General features: G+C 36.3%; 1 protein-coding gene across 17 annotated transcripts in view; it reads right to left on the reverse strand.

The window, feature by feature from the left end:
- DMD (dystrophin) overlaps positions 1-21226 on the reverse strand; it is a 2358181-nt gene that overhangs the window by 1048596 nt on the left and 1288359 nt on the right. For all 17 annotated transcript variants that reach the window (XM_057310259.1, XM_057309646.1, XM_048213297.2 and 14 more), the window contains one exon: positions 16383-16530. In XM_057310259.1, the coding sequence (XP_057166242.1) occupies positions 16383-16530 (148 nt within the window). The remainder of the gene's footprint in view (positions 1-16382; positions 16531-21226) is intronic.

Below are 21226 nucleotides of genomic sequence, written 5' to 3' on the forward strand. Positions count from 1 at the left end.
CCTACCCCATGTGGCTCGTGGCTAGTAAACTGGACACTGAAGCTCTAGAGAGAGAACCACTAAAGTGGTTCTTACTACCAGACAACTTTGGAAAACACTTCTCTGCTCAAAGGAGATCCTGGAACTCACCCCAAGAATACCCCTCTCTCACTAACAAAGCTTGGATTAGTTCAGCATTGATGTGATACCACTGCAACTCAGAAGATACACAAGAACTGTAGCATTGACACAAATGGGCCACTGCCAACTGAAGCAGAACATAGGTATTTTGACAGTGTTGCTTATGGTAAAATACATTATTTCATTGCTGCACGGGTGTACCACTAGTGACTATGTCACTGCCTTAGTGTGGGGTTTCCTTTTAAGGATGGAACTATTTCTATGCCAATTCTAAATCCCCCTACACCCCCAGGAGGTGATACAACTATCACCTCCTGGAAAGCTCCTTATCTCTCCAAAATTGGAATTTAAATAAAGGAAATACTTCCTATCTCATTGGGTTATTGGAGAAATAAATGAGAGAATGAGTGAAATGCTGGTTGGGTAAACAAAGCCGAAGATGGGGGAAGATGGTGAAGGTAACTTTCTGACCTTCATTACATTTCTGACCTCAGGGGATGACCCCTCACTTCTCACACCCTTTATTCCCTCTTCTCTTCTGTTCTTCCAACCTGTTGGGACGCTGCCCTACCTCCTAACCCATGGCACCCTGCTTTTGGCCCTTTCTGGTTGTAAGTTGATAGTTAACAATGATACAGGGAAAGTCACCCACTTCTCTCTTCATTAACAGTTCTGTGCAAAGAGAAGTTTTGACTTCCAAGTTACCAGCAACCAAAAAGTAGAAATCCCTGAGAACTGCAAAATGATTACTGAAATGTTGGCATTGACAGTATATGAGGGCCTGTATTTCTCAAAAGGAATATTTATTTTAAAAGAGGAAATTAAGGACAGAATATCACTATACAGACATTCCTTTACTTCTTTTTTGAGAAGGCACACTTGTTTTGTTTTATTGCTAGATTCTTATTTCCTGAAATGGAAGATCCTCTACAAATATTTGTTCAATTTCTATACTGGGAGAACTGAGTGGCAAAATTCAACCAGCTAAGAGCCCATGCTGGTAACTACTCTACAGTATGGCCTTCTTTGTCGCTGAGAGCTTAACATCCAATTTGGGAAAAGCTGAGAATAATATCCAAAATAACATTTGTTTCCTTCCTATGTTTTTAATTAGAGTAATGCCATCTTTTATAGTAAGACCCTTGAGTACTTGATGATCACAGAAAGTCCATCTTACTCAGATTTGCTGCTCTCTTCTCTTTTTCCTAAGATTTTTAAAATTTTATTTCTTTTAGAGAGATAGAGAGCACGAGGGGGAGGGGAAGAGCTGAGGGAGAGGGAGAGGGACAAGCAGACTCCCCAACTCTCCATGACCTTGAGATCATGACCTGAGCCAAAATCAAGAGTCAGATGCTCAACGAACTGAGCCACCTAGGCACCCCTTGCTGCTTTATTTTCAAGCACAAAGCACACATACACAACACCTTCAGATGGACATGGAAACAGAAATAAACAATTTAAACATTTTTTATATGCGGAATTTATGGAAAGAAAATAAGCACGACAGGATCACAAAATCCGTGAAATATTTTCCTCTAATAACGAGTTGAAGCTGTACTTTTCAAGTATGCTAAGCTACAGTTTCCCTTACGTAACTAATGAATCATTGAACACTACATCAAAAACTAATGATGTACTATACAGTGGCTAACTGAACATAATAAAATAAATAAATAAAATTAAGATAAATTAAAAAAAAGAAAGTTCTCACCAAAATCACAATGTGCATGCCTAGGAGCTATTCAAGAAACCACAAGTGCCCTAAACAAGCTTATCTTCAAACTTGTAAACCTTGTCCAGACACTTCTCTGTTTGAATATATTCAGTAACTGTTATTTATAAGATAAAAGACAGATTTGTATGTGTATCATATCATGTCTTTCACAAAGTGTTCCAGACCAGCTGTCCAGCCTATCTGATCACCCTTCACTGGGAGCCTGAGCTCCCTAAGCTATTACCATTCTCCCAACAACCTACCTTTTGTGAGGTTACCTGGCCTTTGACCATGTGTTCCCCCAGTCAAGGATACTCTGTCCCCTCAATCTCTGATCAACCTGCCTATAAGAAGTGAGGACTTCTTTGTCTTTCCCAGACAGAGCTCATCATCCCCTCCTCCTTGTTCCCATAGGATTTTATAAATACAATGAGTACAAATTCGAGAAGAATTGTGTCATACAAACTTTAATGTTTATCCGTCCCTCTCTCCCTGCGCTAGACTAACTTCCTGGAGTGTTGGAACTGCGATTGATCCCTTATGCCCTCACGTGGAGGCATGTGTGTGTGTCTCCTCCACTGCTATAAGGCCACTGTGCAAACGAAGCCCTGGTTTGGCTCAACAATGAAATTTTGGTATGCAGCACTGTCCTGACACTTGACAAAAATATGCTGAATGAACAAAAGCATGCTGTTATCATGAGCTGTGTAACGTTAAGGGAAACAGTTTTGCCTTGAAGAGACCATATATGCCATGGTGAGTTTTCTCCTAAGGGTATTTGGAAAGGGAGGCAACTACTCAATCCTAGGCTATGATCTTCAAAATGTGGCTACTCTGAGGGAATAATGAGCCTTTCACTGTCAAAGTTTTCTCAGGGAACATCAGCCTTCGCTACACACAGTTGAATGCTTGTATTTTCCATATATGAAAGCTGCCTGCCAAATTCTGCCCTCCTGCCAAGACTCTACATTGATTCCAAATCAGGGAGAAATAAGTAATTGGCCCTTCCTCTTCTCTCCCCTCAGTAATCTGCTTCTTACAGTAATAAAGGATTCCCCAAATCTGTATCTCAACAAGATTAATATGAGAATGACAATGTAATTGAAAGTGCTTCATAAATTATAAAGTGCCTTGTTATGTTATGACTAATGTTATTGTCATCATTAACAACTCTAACATTATCTCTAATAAAAATGATAGCCCTTTCTAATACTCTGATTTTGATATACTAGGAGTCAAATTATAATCCATAGTAATAAAGTGTTATGTCTCACCCTTACTGATAATAATATGATAAGAAGGGTTAAACAGGGCTATACTTATCACTAAATAACATTTTTATGGATGGAAGAAGTTTCATCTTTATCACTTACTATCCTTAACACCTTTTTAGAAGGGCCTTGTCCTGTGGTGATTGACAAGAATTATTCCCTTCATTAGTTTCCTCAATACTTTATTAGACAGAGCTGCAATTTTTTATTATTTATTTATTTGTTTGTTTATTTATTTATTTTTGCTTAACATCTCTAAATTCTAGCTGATGATCAGTAAACTACACAGTATTCAGATCCGAAGGCCTTTACTTATTAACCTTGTGGTTTGGGTTAAAATATTTAACCTTCCTGAATGTTTGTAAAAGAGTTTTAAGAGGGGAGGGGGATGGGAGAATGGGATAGGCTGGTGATGGGTATGAAGGAGGGCACGTATTGCATGGTGCACTGGGTGTTATACGCAAGTAATGAATCATGGAACTTTACATCAAAAACTAGGGATGTACTGTATGGTGACTAACATAATAAAAAATTATTAAAATTAAAAAAAAGAATGCCATTTCTACTTATCTTGCTGAGACTTTTTTTTTTTGACAATCACATCAAGTAATATCACTTGTAACCTTTACAATAGCAAGGCACTTAAATAAACTTTATAAGCTACTGCACTTAAATAAATTTTGTATTATATTTTCTGGGCATGTTTTTTTTTTTTTTTTTTTTTTTTTTGTAAAATTGATCTTATACCATCTTCCCAAATTATCCATTTCTTAAACTGGCTTCTTAATTTAAAAAAAAACAAAAACAAAATTCTTCTCTCATACTCATCACATTACTACCTTGTAATGCTCAATCAGAAAGAACCCAGCACACACACACACACACACACACACACGCACACAGGATTGAAGTAGCAACAACAAAAATCTATGAAACAATTCTCCAGTATGTGTAATGAACCCTAATATTTTCTATTTTGCTTCACCCAAAACAAATGCTGGTGGTGATCCACAAACTGATTCATGATTCACAGTTTGGAAAATACTCATCCATTAAAAAACAGAACAAAACAAAAAAAACAAAAATGTAACCAACAAAAAAAGGAAATGATGTCCTTAACATCATTTCTGGCCATTTCTTCCCAGGTATCCGTGATCTGTCAAGAGTACTTTTCATTGTGTCCTACCCATATCACCATTTTTTAGAACACCATCACTTTTCAAATATTTCCCCCTTTTTCTGAATGTAGCCTGCTCTTGCTCATTTCCCTTATCACCTCCTCTGCAAAGCTCTTCCAAACCTTCTAGCCAGTTACTTACTTCTTTTGTTCTCCCTTCCCTGACTCCCCTGATACTATACCTACTTCTATTACACTTCTTAGCTGCCATTTTAATTGCATTAATGTCCATCTGCTGAATATACCATTATGTGAAAATCATTTAAATGTTCATCAACTTGGTAAACCTTGCATTCTCCGAATAGACTGGGATTGTGTCAATTTTAACATCCTGAGCACCTCGTATGTCCGACACACAGCAGCTCCCCTCTCAAAGTTTACTGAATAAATGTATTGATTTTAAAAGTTAATTGAAATACAAGGAATTGTCAGGGCTAAATGTTCAAATTAGAACTTAATGGTGGTACACACGTTCTCTAAAATACATGTAATCTTATGGGAAGATCCATCTCTTGGGTAGGACAACTGTCATGGTCTCCTAGGCCCCATGCATGGGGGAGTGGTTGGTGTCATGTGCTTCTCTTGTCTAAACATCATTATAATTCTACTTCAGAATTTCTGTTCCTAATGATATCCCAAGGAGACTATGAAATATTTCAACAGTTCAGCCTCTTTTCAATGATATTATCTTTGGTGGTTATGTACTGGTTGAATTGCCCTTAATACTCTTCTATGGATAGCCCTGGTTATGAGATTAAATTTTCAAATTCCTATGAACTTAGTAGAGTTTGTTCCTTATAACATACATCTTAAACAAATGCTCATAAGCTTTGGTTAAAGAAATTAATAAGCAGTACAGTATAGTTTAACAACTGTTTTGTTAAAATTAAGGTTATTTCACCAATCCATTATTAGTATTTAAAAATACATGTATTGTCCTTTTGTAAGCACATACAAAAGCCGTATATTATTAAAAACAAATAGAAATTCAAGGATGAAATGTTTGAAAGAATCTATTATTTGAATATAGCAGTAAAATAGGATTTTTAAGATAAATCCATGTTAACTAGGATTTACAATACAAGCCTGTACTATTAGTTGTAATGCCAGGATTTAGAGAACTAGACTGGAACATCAAATTTATTCATTTTCACAGCCTGCAGACATTTTAATGTCTGAGTAGCAATAAGAACAAATTACCTAAAAACTTTTAATAGTGTATAATAAATTAAGACTGAATGGTAATGGAAAAGTGGGTACAACAGGACAAAATTATGAATCTCGTATAATGATCCAACAACACTTAAAGCCTGGAAACAACACTGGTATTCTGGAATATATGACCACAGTTGATCCTAATTGTTTCTCTCCTGTCAAACAGAAATTGCACATCAATATCAAAGTATTGCAAACTGTTCATTACATGCAAATAGTTATGTTTTGCAGGCTTTCCAAGGGGACTCAAACTTCTATATAAAAGGAACCAGGCTAGACAGAGTTTCTCTAATGATGCTAAGTTTCCTTTAGTTCTTCATTGATAAGCAACAGAAATTGCCTCTGCTAATAAGGAGATTCATGGTAAAGAAATGGAAGGGTTCACAGGACTGAAGGGAAAATCAAAGTATCAAGCTTGGAACAGGCAGGACTCCAGAGAGTCCCCAGAGTAGGAGTCGTTTGCTGTTCTTGATCAGCCATTCTCATTAGAATGAATAAACTCCAACCTTATCAGTTACCACAAGATTAAAAGTCCCAAGAAAAAAATATGATTGGCCAAGCTTAGGACCTACACTTAGGACCACTGATATGGTGAGAGAAAAGCTCCAGCAGAACAACCTTTAGAACTCTCTTGGACAGAATACTTCATTTATTGTCCCACTAAGACTGTGCAGGTACCCAAGAGCAACTGGTGGCACTGTAAGACAGTTGCTATACACTTTTCAAAATGCCTAAGTCCACCACACATTCTTTAAGTGACTTTAAAAACCTCTTTTGCTTTTTAATCAAACCCCTTCTCTTAATTCATGGAGTTGAAACTTGACTTACAGGTACGTGGATGGCTCAGTTGGTTAAGCGTCTGCCTTCGGCTCAGGTCATGATCCCGTGGTCTTGGGATCAAGCCCCACGTTCTCCCTTTCCCTTTGCTCTTCCCCTGCTTGTGATCTTTCTCTCTCTCTCTCTCAAATAAATAAAAAAATAATCTTTTAAATAGAGAAAGTTGACTTAAATAACAAGCCTATTTTGATTTCCTCTTTTTGTTACCACGAATTTCAATTTGTTTTATGAACATGGCCCAACTCCATTTCTTATATCAAATAACAAAGAATGCTTAAAGAGAAGGTAAAAAGGGACACTTGGATTTTTATTGCAACTTATTACTCTATCTTCTAAAGCAAGAGTTAGTAAACTTTTTCTATTAAGAGCTACACAGTTCCCATTTTAAGCTTTGCAGGCCAGGCAGTCTCTGTAACTACTTAACTCTGCCTTTGTAGCAACAAAGCAGCCATAGACAGTTTGTAAATAAATATGTGTGGTTGAGTTCCAATAAAACTTTATTTACAAAAACAGGTAGCTGGCAGGATTTGGTCCCATAAGTTTGCTCTTCTAAAGAATTTAATATCCTTAGGATCAATATTAAGTGTAATACATACTGTATTAAAATTCATTTCATTGCAAGTACTCTGAGGGATATCACAGGTGAGATATTTACTTAACAATAATAATGAGTTCAATATTCTACATGAAGTCCTAGAATCTATGGGGTAGCACATTTGTCTATTGTTTTAGTTTCTCTGCAATATTCCTCAAAATGAGTCTAAGTAAAATGAAAGCCTGAACCTGGACAAAGAAGGGATTTAAACTTGAAGGACTACATAGTCATAAACTAAAATTATGTACTGACAAAAAGTAATAGTGAACCAACGAAGCCTTAAAAGGGAACATGCTACTATATAAATATGTATCCATCTCCAACATATCTATTTTTTCTTCTCCCCATATCCCTGAGTCATTCCTCTTTATTAGTTTTGATCAGAATGGCTTAATACAAATTAATTGCCAGTAAAGTTCTGTCAATTATAGCCTCATAAAAGAACAAGAATTTTAAAATTTGTGAATTATGATATTTGCAAACAATCCTGGTCTCTGGCTTATACCTGTAATTTGGTTATAGAGTAGGAAGATTTACCATTTTTATGACTAGATACTTGCTATTCAGCTTGAGGAATAGTTCATCCTGAACCATCTCATCTGTGAACAGGCCTTTTGTCCTATAATTTGTCAATTTTATCATTTTTCAAAATTTACAACTTATGTCAGAACGTTTTCTCACTCTCTGTGTGACTTCTTCATAGCTAGCTCTTTCCTTGTGCTGCCTTTCACAATATTGCTCTTTCCTGGCTCCCAAAGTCATGTTTTCTCAATTGAGTTTGGGAATCCTGGAGGTGTAATGGAGGGGTGTCAAAAAGGACTAGGGAACAAAAATAAGTGCTGTAGAAAAAAACACTCCTGTTTCCCCGAGGCTGGTTCCAGGACTTTCTGGAATAATGACACCTGCCATGTGTTTCCACCTTAGCCTTAATATGCTAAACTCTAGAAGCTGTTAGCTTATTAAATGAAATGGGCTTCTCTGCCAGCTCCGTATCCCTAGCAGTCGGCAAATCCTTACATGCGGTAGGCTCACACTAAATGTTTGTTGAATGGATTCGGGTATTTATGACATGCTCAAGTAGTAAGAGAATGGAGCCATCATACAGTTTAACCATCAGCAAATATGAAAATTTCAAATACTTTGTACAAAGAAGAGTACAGGGCAACTCAATATAAGGGAGCATTTCTTGGACACCAGATGGGGTAAAAATGGAAGGAAGGACAAGTTTGGGGATAGTCTACCTAAGCGAGTAAGACGATGAATATATAATTCTTCCATTTATTTCATTATTAATTATAATGAGTATTATATGTACTACATACAAGGAGAGTATTCTATTTTTGAAAAAGAGAGAGAGAGGGCAGAGCAGAGAGGAGGTGCACAGGGAGAGGGAGAGAGAGAATCTTAGGCAGACCCTACACTGAACACAGACCCTAATGTGGGGCTTGAGCTCACAACCCTGAGATCATGACCTGAGCCAAAACCAGGAGTCACGTGCTTAACCAACTGAGCCACCCAGGCACCCGTTGGGAAGACTGTTCTAAGTGCTGAGTAGATACCTGTGACCAAGAAAGACCAAGGCCCTGCAAGGTTTACATTCTAGTTGGAAATACAGGTAATAAACATGCAAACATATATTACAATGTTAGCAACTGACAGTGTTACAAAGAAAGTGTGTGTGTGTGTGTGTGTGTGTGTGTGTGTGAGAGAGAGAGAGAGAGAGAGAGAGAGAGAGAGAGAGATCTCATCAAAGATGAGAGAAGTTACAAAAGGCCATGTCTGAGAAAAAACATTAGAGCACAAATGTATATAAAAAAGAGAAGTGTACAAAAATCCTGAGAGGGAGGGGATTGAGACATAGCAGATAAGAACTGGAGATAGGGCAGAACCCCCAAGCAAAGAGAAAAGCAAATTTAATCATAGGTAACAGGCATTGGAAGGGTAAGAAACCATGAGAGAAGAAACAGCAAGACCAGTGTGGCTAGAACGTCCTCTTTGCAAACTATTGCACTTCATGAAAATCACTTATATTAGCATTAATCTTATGCTTCATCAAATAATAATTTTGAATTCACATTCCTTCTATGTTGATGTGAGTTTTTTTTTTCAATTTTCTTTTTTTTTAAAGATTTTATTTATTTATTCGACAGAGATAGAGACAGCCAGCAAGAGAGGGAACACAAGCAGGGGGAGTGGGAGAGGAAGAAGCACGCTCCTAGCGGAGGAGCCTGATGTGGGGCTCGATCCCATAGCGCCAGGATCACGCCCTGAGCCGAAGGCGCTTAACCGCTGTGCCACCCAGGCGCCCCTTTTTTCAATTTTCAATTTGCAATTAGCATGCTTCACTTTTATTTGCAGATTCTTACTCTCTTGATAATTTCTTACTCTAAGACTGGGGATCCCTTAGGGATGACATTTTTTTCATGCATTTTAAGCAGTTCTTTACTGCTATGGTTATTACAATAAGTTATAGTTTTGGTTCTTGCTTCTTTCCAATAATGGGTGGCAATCTGTCATCTTCTTAAACATGCCATGCTGGACAACAAGAACAAGCCATTGGACTTATCCAATTATTTTAATATACTTATTTTATGAAAGACACATTTGATAGGCAACTATTTAGAGCCCCTCTCTGGATTTCTGCACTGTGCCAAACCCCCAATAAATCTGTTATTTACTACTTCTGAAAAGATGCATAGGAGCCAAGAAGTTGTAGAGGAGTTTCTAAGCAGTAATAAAAGGCTAACAATATTTACATAAGAATGAAGTGTCCAACTGTTTCTGTTTTAAAAGACTGAATTGTCCTGCCACGACCAGTTAATAACATTGAAAAGTTCACTGTAAGATGTATTCCCATGTTTATACAATGCTGTAACCCTAAAGCACGTGATGAGAGACAAATTCTCTTCACACTAAATTTTCATGCTCATTCCCTTACGTTAGTTTGTGTCCTTTAGTTACAGAAACAGGGACTACCAAACAAAACTTTATTACTGCTGGGGAAATATAAAGGGCCAGCAATAGTATGAATTACTCTTAACATCAGGGTCCCAATGAAGGGCAACAGATGGCAGAAATTTTTACTCAAGTAATTTTTCCATCAAAGTTCCTATCAGCATTTGAGTCCCAGCAGTGCGGCTGTTAAGAAGCAGTTCAACTCATCAGCTAGCTGGTGAAAATCAGCACTGTAAAAGCCAACTGTATAGAAAACATACTTGTATTCAATTTGGTCTTTTATACCATATGCCTTTTTCTAGATAGCCTTTGATTTAATCCATATTCATTCAAAGTCATTCATCTCCTATAAAGTCATTCGAGGGAGTAGATGACCGATTAGGTATTAGAGTACCTACAAAGAAAAGTACCAAAACTTGCTCTGTGGCAGATAGCGTCAGGGACCTATGCACATCCATTCAGTTCTCTTTATTTCTGGCAAGCCAATGGGTTTTCAGTAATGACACCTGCTGCTTGAGGCCTTTCTGCACTGCAAACTGGGTGAGACTTCCTTTATGAGAAAGAGAGCCTTTTCATGGACCCACTTGTCTCAAACTTATGGGCACACCCTACCTAATTCCAGTGTGTTCTGTGAATCTGAACTTCTGAGACTTGGGTCCTTTAAAAAAGCAATGTGGATTTAATTTCCTCTATCACAAATAGCCAAGGTAAGGCAGATCTGCAGAGCTGCTAAACATAGACTCTTAGATTCTTCTTTCTTTGCCTCCCTCCCAACTCCAAGACACCAGTGCCTTTTTTTTTCTCCATTTATCGTTTCATCTGAGAGCTCACAGTAATGTTCTCATGCTATAACTACACAGTCTCTATGGAATTTTCCATTCTTCATTCAAGATTCCAATTTGAGAAAAGGCAAAGTATATTCTGCTTAACTGGGACATAAAATTAAACTAAGGTTTTGGGATTTGATGGTGAACATGAATACTACAACATGACATATTTAATCCATGTTGACTTTATCCTCAATCACAGTGAATTAAGATGTATCATTATGTTACAAAGTAAACAGCTTTTAATTGAATTTCTTTACAGCAATATATATAAATATATTGCACATGTACAATATGATATATATTATGGAGGAGTAAACGTGGTAGCATTGAAAGATACACCAGAAAACTAATTAACTTCACACTAAAAAAGATGATGTTTTGCTTAAAAACAGCAGTTAACTCATGTCAAAATAACACACTGCTGTCCCACTCCCTATGTTGGCTTAACATTTGTCAATTTAAAGCCTAAAAAATTTCATCTAAACAATCCCTCTTCTGTCTACTTCTTAAGTTGCTTTTAAAAGGAATTTCTTAAGATTTCAAGGTGTCATGCTTGTTCATGGCACCATTCTTTAGAAAGTGCTGTTAATTTTTATTTAGTCATCTGCTAATGGGAATTTGGGTTTTTTCCACCTTGTGGCTATTATGAATAGTGCTCCTATGAGCATTCATCTACAAGTTTTTGTTTGAACACATGTTTTCAAATCTAGGAGTGAAATTGCTGGGTCCTGTGGACATTTTATGTTTAATTTATTGAGTAATGGCAAACTGCTTTCCAGAGCTGAAATATGGTCCACTAAGCAGCATTACCCCATAAAACAAACAGGCTCCATTTCCATGAATAGCAAGAATATTCCCCTCTTTTAAATATTCGATCTAATGGTGATTTTTATAATTTCTACTGTCAACCTCAGGAATTTTCAACCCCATTAAATAAGAGTCCATATTTTAAAACTTACTGCTTTCTACTCTAGAAGAATGTGTAAAGCTCAATGTTAAGACACATTATGATTTCCACTTTCCTGTTTTCACTCAAGGTACTTGTTGGCATACCAATTCACTTTGTCACTATATGAGTTAATGTTATTTTCATAACTTTCTTTCATGGTGTTCAGCTTTCCCCTTGAAAACTCCCATTAACATTTCTTCTTGCTCTAAAATGAGTAGGCAGAAGTGTCAGCTATCTGAGGAGGATGTGTTTGGCTGAACTAGAATTTTCCTCAATTCCTAATCCAAGAGCTGTACTTTGAGAAAATGTCATAATTCATAAAAAGATAAAGTTTAATGAAATTGTCAGGTTGTCAAATCTGTATTTCAGATGGTTGGGGACAGTAATTCAGTAAATAAATTTTTGTTTTTATAAGTATAGGCTAATCACTTATAATTCAGTAAATAAATTTTTGTTTTTATAAGTATAGGCTAATCACTTATGAAGTGTGATTAGTTACAGTAAGATCTTTTGCTTAATGAGTAATTATTTTGTGGAAAATGTAATTCTAAGTGGTACCTGCACATCTCATTTTTATTCCTTTTTAAGAGAAGAGATAGCAGAGGCACGGAGAGACATAAGACACTTTCCTAAGATTCTGCAACTATTAAGCTAAAAGAACTAGGATTTGAACCCACACTTTGTGAATGTGGCTTCCAACCTCTTAGCCAAACTTCTGAACTTCTATTAGAGCCTAATGTGGCAAGTCAATATTTTTGTAGGTGATAAAAATGTGTATATGTACTGTTACTCCTGGTGGAATGGATATACGAGAAGATGCATAAATAACTGAGTGCATGTATTAACAAATGAGTTTTTAGTGGCATATAACATAATTGATATATTCTCATGCAAAAAATTAATTTTAGAAAGAGATTTCCTATCGTGGCATGACACATTTTTGGAATATCTTGAAAAATGTGAATTCACATATTTAATTTTATCATTAACTTGGGACAGAGAAAAAAATCATTGAGTTGAATGGAACCAGACCATCTATCTGTTATTGGCAGTCACTTTATTTTGAATGACAATACCAAGTGTCAGTAGGACACTGTTTTATCTTTTTTCAAGTGAAAGAGTTAAATAAAATGCAGTTTGATAGAAATATATATAGAAAAGCATACAACATGTACATACTTTTTATTTTATTTCATATTTAGACATGATATTTTTGCTAAAAATTATACATACGAGGCTTTAAACTCCAGCGTATCCCTGTGTATGTCTGTTTAGTATATGGGCAGCTTGGTTGATTTTCCTCAAAGCAACCATTACTGGTTCATGCCAACAAATCTGTCTGCTACTAACAGGCACCATCGACATTCTGTTTCCTAAAATAATTTCTTAGCAAAAATTTAAACTCGTGCTCTTATTTGTTATTAATTAATAATGATTATGGCCAAGGTAGCTGAAATTATCAGAGATTCTATTTGTCTTACTAATGGTGGTACCTTACAGCGTCCTTCTGGACTTGTTTTCTGAGACTTAGCAGAATGGCAAGATAACCTTGGGCATGTTATGTACGTGTGTGTGCACGCATGTATGCACATATGCATGTGCATGATTTTGGAGCTTCCTAATCACTAGGGAAAAAAAAAACACCTTAAATGATTAGAGGATTTGCAATAGCATTTGCAGTTCCTTAGCTAGAAGAACTTTTCCTGGACATGCAGAATTCCCCTTCTTATTTCATGTGTAAGTTGAGTAAAAAACAGACTAAATAAAATAGTCTTTTTAAAAATTCCTCAATTAAGGGGAAAAGTTTTGATAAGATGTTTATCAATGTCAACTAAATGACACTGTCAAGAACTGAGGATCATTAGACATTCTCAAGGCATTTACAAGCATCGCACGGTTGTAAGAGTATTCAGAAGTATGTGTACTAAAAAGATGAAATGGCGTCAAAATCCTTTTGCTTGGATAGCCACTTCTGATCAAGTTGGAGTAACAGGGACCAGATTTAACCTCTTGGCTAAAAACTGAAGAAAACGGACAAAATATATGAAATGATGGTTTTGAAGACATTAGATACCTAGCAATGAAAGATACTGATCTCTGAGAAATTAGAAACAAATGAGGTGACTCCACAATTGTTGCCACTTACTGTCTGGAGAGAGTTCCAGGCTACGACAAAGGATAAAGAAACTCTCACAAAGCTAGGGAGTCTCTTTGAGTTGATGAGATGAAGCTGGGACTTCCAGGAGGCCAAGGTAGCTAGAGCTCACAGGGCAGAGTACCAAACAGGAGAAAGATACACAGAGAGAGAACACTGAAGATCCCCAGAGAGCGCCCTTCCAGGCTTCAGCTGAGTCCTGACCAGCTCTTAATACGTGAGCAAACTACACATGATGAGGGAGAGAACTATGCAAAAAGATGAAAAGTAACAGCCACCAGAGCTCACACACAGCTGGGAATAGTGCCTGTTCTTGCCAGCCATTGTGGAAAACCTCACCATTCACAGGGCATCATAGAGCATACTCAGAAGGGTTTTGCCCCAGTAGTGGAGCAAAATTAGCCCTAGACTTACGCTGTTCTGCTGAGAACTCATGAAGTCTAAAAGAGAGATGCTCAAGAGATCTAAATGCTTCCAAGTAAATTAACTGTGTCCCAGAACAAAGATCAAGAATGTTTATCGGCACAAAAATACCAAGCACTCAACAAGTTGTAATTCACAACATCTGGCATCCAGTCAAAATTACCATTCGTCGAAAGAAGCAGGAAAAAAAGAACTATAATGAAAAGAAAACTTAATTGAAAATGACCTGAAATAGACACAGATGATAGAATTAGTAGACAGGACATTATACTGGTTGTTATAACTGTATTGCGTATTTTCCAAAAGGTAGAGGAAAGATTGACAAATTGAGGAGAGACATGAAAGATGTAAAAAGACTCAAATCACACTTCAACGAGGTGTTGAATCACAGAAAACAACAGTGTCCGCAGTTAAAAATATACACTAGATGGGATTAATCACAGATTAGATATTACAAAAGATAAGAGTGGTCAATTTGACAATATAAATCACGTAATACGAATTACACAGAAAAAAGACTGCAAATAAAAAGAACGCAACATTAAAAATAATGACTTAAAAATTCTAAATTTGATGAAAACTAAAAACCCATAATTCAAAGAAGCTTGACAGACCTCAAGAACAAAAACATGAAGAAAATTATACCAAGGCACATCATAAACCAATTGCTCGATTTCCAAAAGTACTCCCTATTAAGCCTTCTGTTAGTCTCCATCTCAGGGGGGGGCCTCCTGAAGATGCTGACCTGAAATACCAAACTCCATATCAAAACAACTACTCTCTAAGGAGTAAAATGGAAGTATACATACGCTTCTGCATGGCTTTATATTTTTATAGTGAGTATATATTTTTTAAATAATAAAAAACATTAAAATGTATAACTACCTTGTGTAGGTTATCTCTGGAAATGGCAAGAGGTTTAACATCTCCTCAAGCACACCTTAATGGCACATATTTTTGAGACCTAGTAATGCTGCGTTAGCCCCAAATTCGCTTTAGTGCTATTACAAAATGTATTTTCTATATGATGGCAGATTGGAAAGCCTTGGATTTCCTCTATCTTCAATGCCAATGCTAACGTATATACAAGTTTGATGGATATACACACAAGTACACAAGATTTTAAAATTATTCATGTTCTATGTTTACACAGCTTACCTATATGTATGTGCTTACATGCTTACCTTCTGTACATATTTTTGCTATGCAAGAAATTATATGAGAATAGAAAACTGTAAAGTTGAATGATGTTGCTTTTATGAATCCTGCATTTTGAAATGTCTGAACTTATAATAAATTACCTTTTTCTTTGCTTTCATCTGTCTTAATCAGTACTTTATGGCATTAAAAATTGGCCAGAACTCAAATCTGCTTGACTGAAAATTGATACATGAACAATTTGAGCTAAAAAGTTACCAAAATACTTTAGACTTGGTGTAATAAACCGAGTATTTCTTATACCTTAACTATATGTTTTATAACCTAAGATATAACCTCCAAAATCTAATTTATCTTTATCTGCATACTCAAAAGATACAGCAAGTTGAAATTAAAGTGTACACTGATTATAATCTATATGTTGCATTTCCATTAACATAAACCATAATAAAGTCAATAAGTACCACCAATTAACTATGCATTGTTTTGGCCTCTGGACTATCTCAGAAGGCATTCTGTCAATAGAATATATAGAAATATTGCTACATCACCACAGTTGTCTCCAGGGAAACAGAACTGTAAATTTATCATGATGGATATTTCCAACAACTACATTATTGCTAAGTATACCACAAGTTCTCCTGGACAGGATTCAACATAAGGCAAAAACACACACTGCCCCAAAGCCATGGGACATCCTGCTACAAGATTCTTCCCTGTATCACAGATTCAATTACATTTTGCAGTTCATCAGATAAACCGGTTAGATCTAGGCTAACTCTCACCCTGACACAAATAGTCCACAGCACAGGCTCCCAACATGGTCATCCTGATGGATGTTCTAGTACATGTAGTGATGACAACAAAAGTGGGGAATTATAAATTTCCATCCCCTTCACAACCTGAACTTGAAGAAGTTACACAGTTGCGATATTGTGGCAAAGATAAAGACAGTTTGAAAAAAAGAGATCTTAAAACCTTACCTTCAGATACCATTTGTATTTGGCATGTTCCCAATTCTCAGGAGTTTGTGTCTTTTTGAGAAACTGTTCAGCCTCGGTTAGCCATTGATTAAGTAGCTTCATATCATAATGAAACCGCCGCCATTTTTCCACAGATCTGTCAAATTGCCTAGAGGCAAAAAATATAGACCGAGAAAAATAAATGGATTTACATGGACACCGCATATATGTTATATTACATGGACAAGAATATTATTTTGATAGTTTCTCACATTTGTAGATTTCAATTTCAATTAACAGAAATAAATGATACTGAATAAAAAGGATGAATTAAAATAAAAGGCTGTAATTTTTGCTTCAAAATCAAACACATTTCTTGACTGAAACAAAGATAAAAACAATAATTATGGAGTATTAACATTTTCTTCCCTATGAGCATACTTAATTTAGAAAAATCTAGGAATTTAAAAAATATATTAGCATCTTAGAAATTAAGCATTTCGAAACTAGATATTCAATAACAATGTATTTTTTTTTTATCAAAATCTAATTATCTGCACTGGGTGTTAAATGTAAATGGTGAATCACTAAATTCTACTCCTAAAACCAATATTACCCTTTTTGTTAACTAACTAGAATTTAAATAAAAACTTGAAGCAAAAAAAATCAAATTATCTCCTGAAGCCTATCAATTTCCATATTACCTTTGATCCAAAAGAGTGTATTTATTCATTAAGGTCCTCAAGCATCCAGGATGACAGATGTAACCAACTAACTGATATACTAGTCTAAACCAGGTGATGAGTGTTGTCTTCCTTTAATCTTTTTGTTTTATTGTATCTGCTAATATTTTCAATTGGAATGCTGAAGGAACTCAGTACAAAGTACTGTGTTAATATTGCACCTGGAAAGAATATTAAGAAGGAGGTACTTGGTCATGTTCTGGGCACAGAAATGACTGAGACAGAAATGAGCCAGGGTTGTATGTTAACCTTAAGACAGTTGCACATAAGAATAACCAATTAAACCAGTATCTTTGTGGGTGGGATCCTGACACATTTTTAAAAGCATCCAAGTGATTCTAACGTATAGTCAAGGTGAAAAACCTTCTATAAAGTAAGCTTTATTTTTTTTAATAATAATAATTTTTTATTATGTTATGTTAGTCACCATACAGTACATCCCAAGTTTTTGATGTAAAGTTCCATGATTCATTAGTTGCGTATAACACCCAGTGCACCATGCAATATGTGCCCTCCTTAATACCCATCACCGGCCTATCCCGATCCCCCACCCCCCCTTCCCTCTAAAGCCCTCAGTTTGTTTCCCAGAGTCCATAGTCTCTCATGGTTCGTTCCCCCTTCTGTTTACCCCCCCCTTTCTTCTTCCCTTTCTTCTCCTACCGATCTTCCTAGTTCTTATGTTCCATAAATGAGTGAAACCAAAGTAAGCTTTAAAGTCTTAAGTGGGTTATAAACTACTGGGTCTCCTGGGGTCTGTCCAAACAGGTATTTGCTAGCATTAAACCAAAAACCATCCTGAGAATTTCTGGCTGTGGGGCTACCTCAGAGTCCAGGGGCCTGTAGAAGTTCTCTGAGGTCTACTCTTAAGATGCAGTAGGTAATAGTTTTGAATATCTTGACATTCTTTCAGATTTCTATGTCCATTTAGGAAATTTAAATAATCTTAGAACTTAAATAATGCCCCAACTCCCTATTGTTTCAATGGGAAAGGAATGGAACTAATATTTCTTTTAACAGTTACTATGAGCTAGGCACTGGGCTCCAAGTTTTTACTTATTTCATGGACTCCTACAACACCCCCTACAACGTAACAGTTATTATTCCCATTTTCCACTGGAGAAAAGTGAGAGTCTGAGCAGTCTGCCAAAAGGTAAACAAGAATAAAATGACAGAAAGGGAATTCTAACTCAGATCTCTCTGGCCTCAGTGGTGCCTTTCATGGTCTTCCATACTGTTTGGTAGGATATCCTTTTTTCAAGATGAAGTCTTACTAGTTAAATAATTCAAAGAGATAGTTGTAGGGATTTTCTTTCTTCTTTATCATCTTCCAAAAAATGAATCAACATCTACAATGCGTTTTATCGGACACCACACTTGATGATTAACTATATTTCTTTCTTTTTAAAGATTTATGTATTTATTTGAAGGGGGTAGGGGCAGAGGGAGAAGGAGAGAGAAACTTAAGCAGACTCCGGACTGAGCACAGAGTCCAATGTGGGGCTCAATATCATGACCCTAAGATCAGGGCCCTGAGATCACGACTTGAGTCAAAACAAAGAGTCAGACATCTAACCGATGGTGCCACCCAGGCACCTCAACTATATTTCTTACTTTAAATATACCCAAAACAGTATTTTGGTAGCATAACAAAGGCAGCAAATGGTAGCCAAAAGGGGTAGTCTTTAACTATAGATGGCTTAAAAATAAGAATTCTGCTTTTAATAATCAAGGCATTCTAGGGTTGATCAAATGTGATATAACCATCAGCCACCAAATGATCTTGGAAATATTTTGCGTGCTTAATGATAATTTGTTTTCATATATTTTCAGCACTATATAATACACAATAAATGACTTAAGAGTACATCTTAAGAATTTACTCCCATTATTTTTTTAAGATTTTTATTTATTTGAGAGAGAGAGGAGGAAGAAGAGAGGGAGAGGAACAAGCAGACTCCATGCTGAGTGCAGAGCCCAATGTGGGGCTTGATCTCTCGACCCTGAGATCATGACCTGCACCAAAATCAAGAGGTGGATGCTTAACAAACTGAGCCACTCAGGTGCCCCAAGAATTTATCCTCTTTAAAAGAAAATTGTACGTTGCATACGTCTCATAGTGACTCACATCACTGGAGTCAAAGTTTTGGTAAATGAGAATCTAATAAATGATTAAGCATAGTTGGTATTTTTCCATCTTGGTGAGACTACACTTGATTTCAATTTTCATTATATCTTTCTATATTGTTAAGTTTTTCTACAATGTGCATTTCATACTTTGATATTCAGAAAAAATACAGTAACTTCAAAATAATTTTAAAAAGCAGTTTCACACGCTAATGACTACCACCTCCAACTCTCTTCCTGCTACCACAGTTTGAGAAACAGGCAGAAGCTAACCAGAACACAAAGGAAGTTGACATTTGGTCACAATTTACCATTCCTCCACCTTTGTAGCAGTCATTAGTCCCCTTCTCACTTTGCTTTTCTCCCCCCTGATCCAACCACCAGAATTCCAGAATTATCCTCTTGCCAACTGTTTTCAGCTACTGGCAGGTGACTGTTTTTTCAACATTTGTATGTAAATGCCAACTCTTCATTCCAGGCTGCTGCACAGATGTGTCCCTCCACCATTCAGAGCACTAGCAGTTACTACCTTCCACTAGATTCCACAAAGTCTCTTCCCCCGCCAACCTCCATTCCTCTTCACAGATTACCTTTCCTCTAAATTCCCCCAAAGAAGAAAAACATAAGGGCCCCTACAATTGATCATGGTACCCCTAGCTCTGCAAGACACAGCCAGAGGTAGGAAGAAAAGGGAAACCTGCTGTAGGCCCAGGATCTCTATTTCCCATCCTTGCTCCAGGCTCACAAAAATGAGACAGGATGGACTTGTCAGCCACACAGGACTATCTGTGGTTCCCCATGCCCTGCTACTGCCTCAGGGCTGTGTGACTCGGCACATTAGTCCCATACTCTTGAAATGCCTTCTTGCCCTTTTGCTTCCTTTTCTCCAACTCCTGCAATGCACACTTTTGCATTAAGAGACTTGATTTGAACTACTTACACTGTGACTTTGTAAACATCTAAATCTAGAGTATTCGTTATAGCCTGCAACTGCCAAAACTTTGAAAACTGTAAAGTTGATATAATTTTATTATTAAAAGTAATGTTAAAATGAGTAATTCTATTCAAACAAAATATTAAAGAATAAAAGCCTGCACTTTACACGTGATGGCATTTAATGTGAGTAATAATATTTTAAACTCCATTTCAAGCATTGCATAAAATTTTAAAATATACTTTTCAGCATTTTAATATGCGTTGTTAACAGCAAAGTCTAAATCTATTCTTGAATTTACTACATAAAATTTCATTTTTTATCATGACTGCTTTGAAACTAAAACTCGTCCCCACCAAAGAAAATTCTGAATAAATAGACATAAATTTTGCTAGTTTTACAATGTTACATTTATAAGTTTAATCTCTAATCAGTCACTAGGCTCCCTAAACTACTCTCACTCCATTAATTGGACTGTCCAGGACTGAGGAAAAAGGCAGCAAGACCTAGAAATACATAGAGATATTAAAAATGCCGTTCAGGAAAATAAATATAAGTTTTACCCTCTATGTTATTACCAGGGGAAAATATGTTGTTGCTTTTTTCCCTGGCAGGAAGAGGAAATGTAAAACCAACTAAATAAAGAACCAAAATGGCAGTTTAAACATATGGATAATAAATCAAGTGATTTTAAAATTTTACAAATATTAAAATTCTCATTCACTATGCAAGCAGTATTTAAAATTACACTGCTGCTTCATTTATGTGCGGCATAACTTACTTCCTGCTGTTCTAAATCAAGTTAGTCAGATTATTCTCAAGCATAAATTACATTTAGGGAGTAATTTAGGTACTTTGGGACATACTTTAACACTTTCAGGTCATTAAGGTGGTGCTCAATTCTATGAAATAGATTTAAATAAATAATATCCTAGTAGCCTTCTGACACATCCATTGTGGCTTTATACTTAAGTCTGCTAACTCAGCATTAGGCTGTTGACTGTTTCTTCCTACATATTTCATCTTCGATGAGGTGAGTGGGAGGTACCTTGGCTAAAGCCTCA

This window comes from Ursus arctos, chromosome X (assembly GCF_023065955.2).
Source record: "Ursus arctos isolate Adak ecotype North America chromosome X, UrsArc2.0, whole genome shotgun sequence".
Classification (NCBI taxonomy): domain Eukaryota; kingdom Metazoa; phylum Chordata; class Mammalia; order Carnivora; family Ursidae; genus Ursus; species Ursus arctos.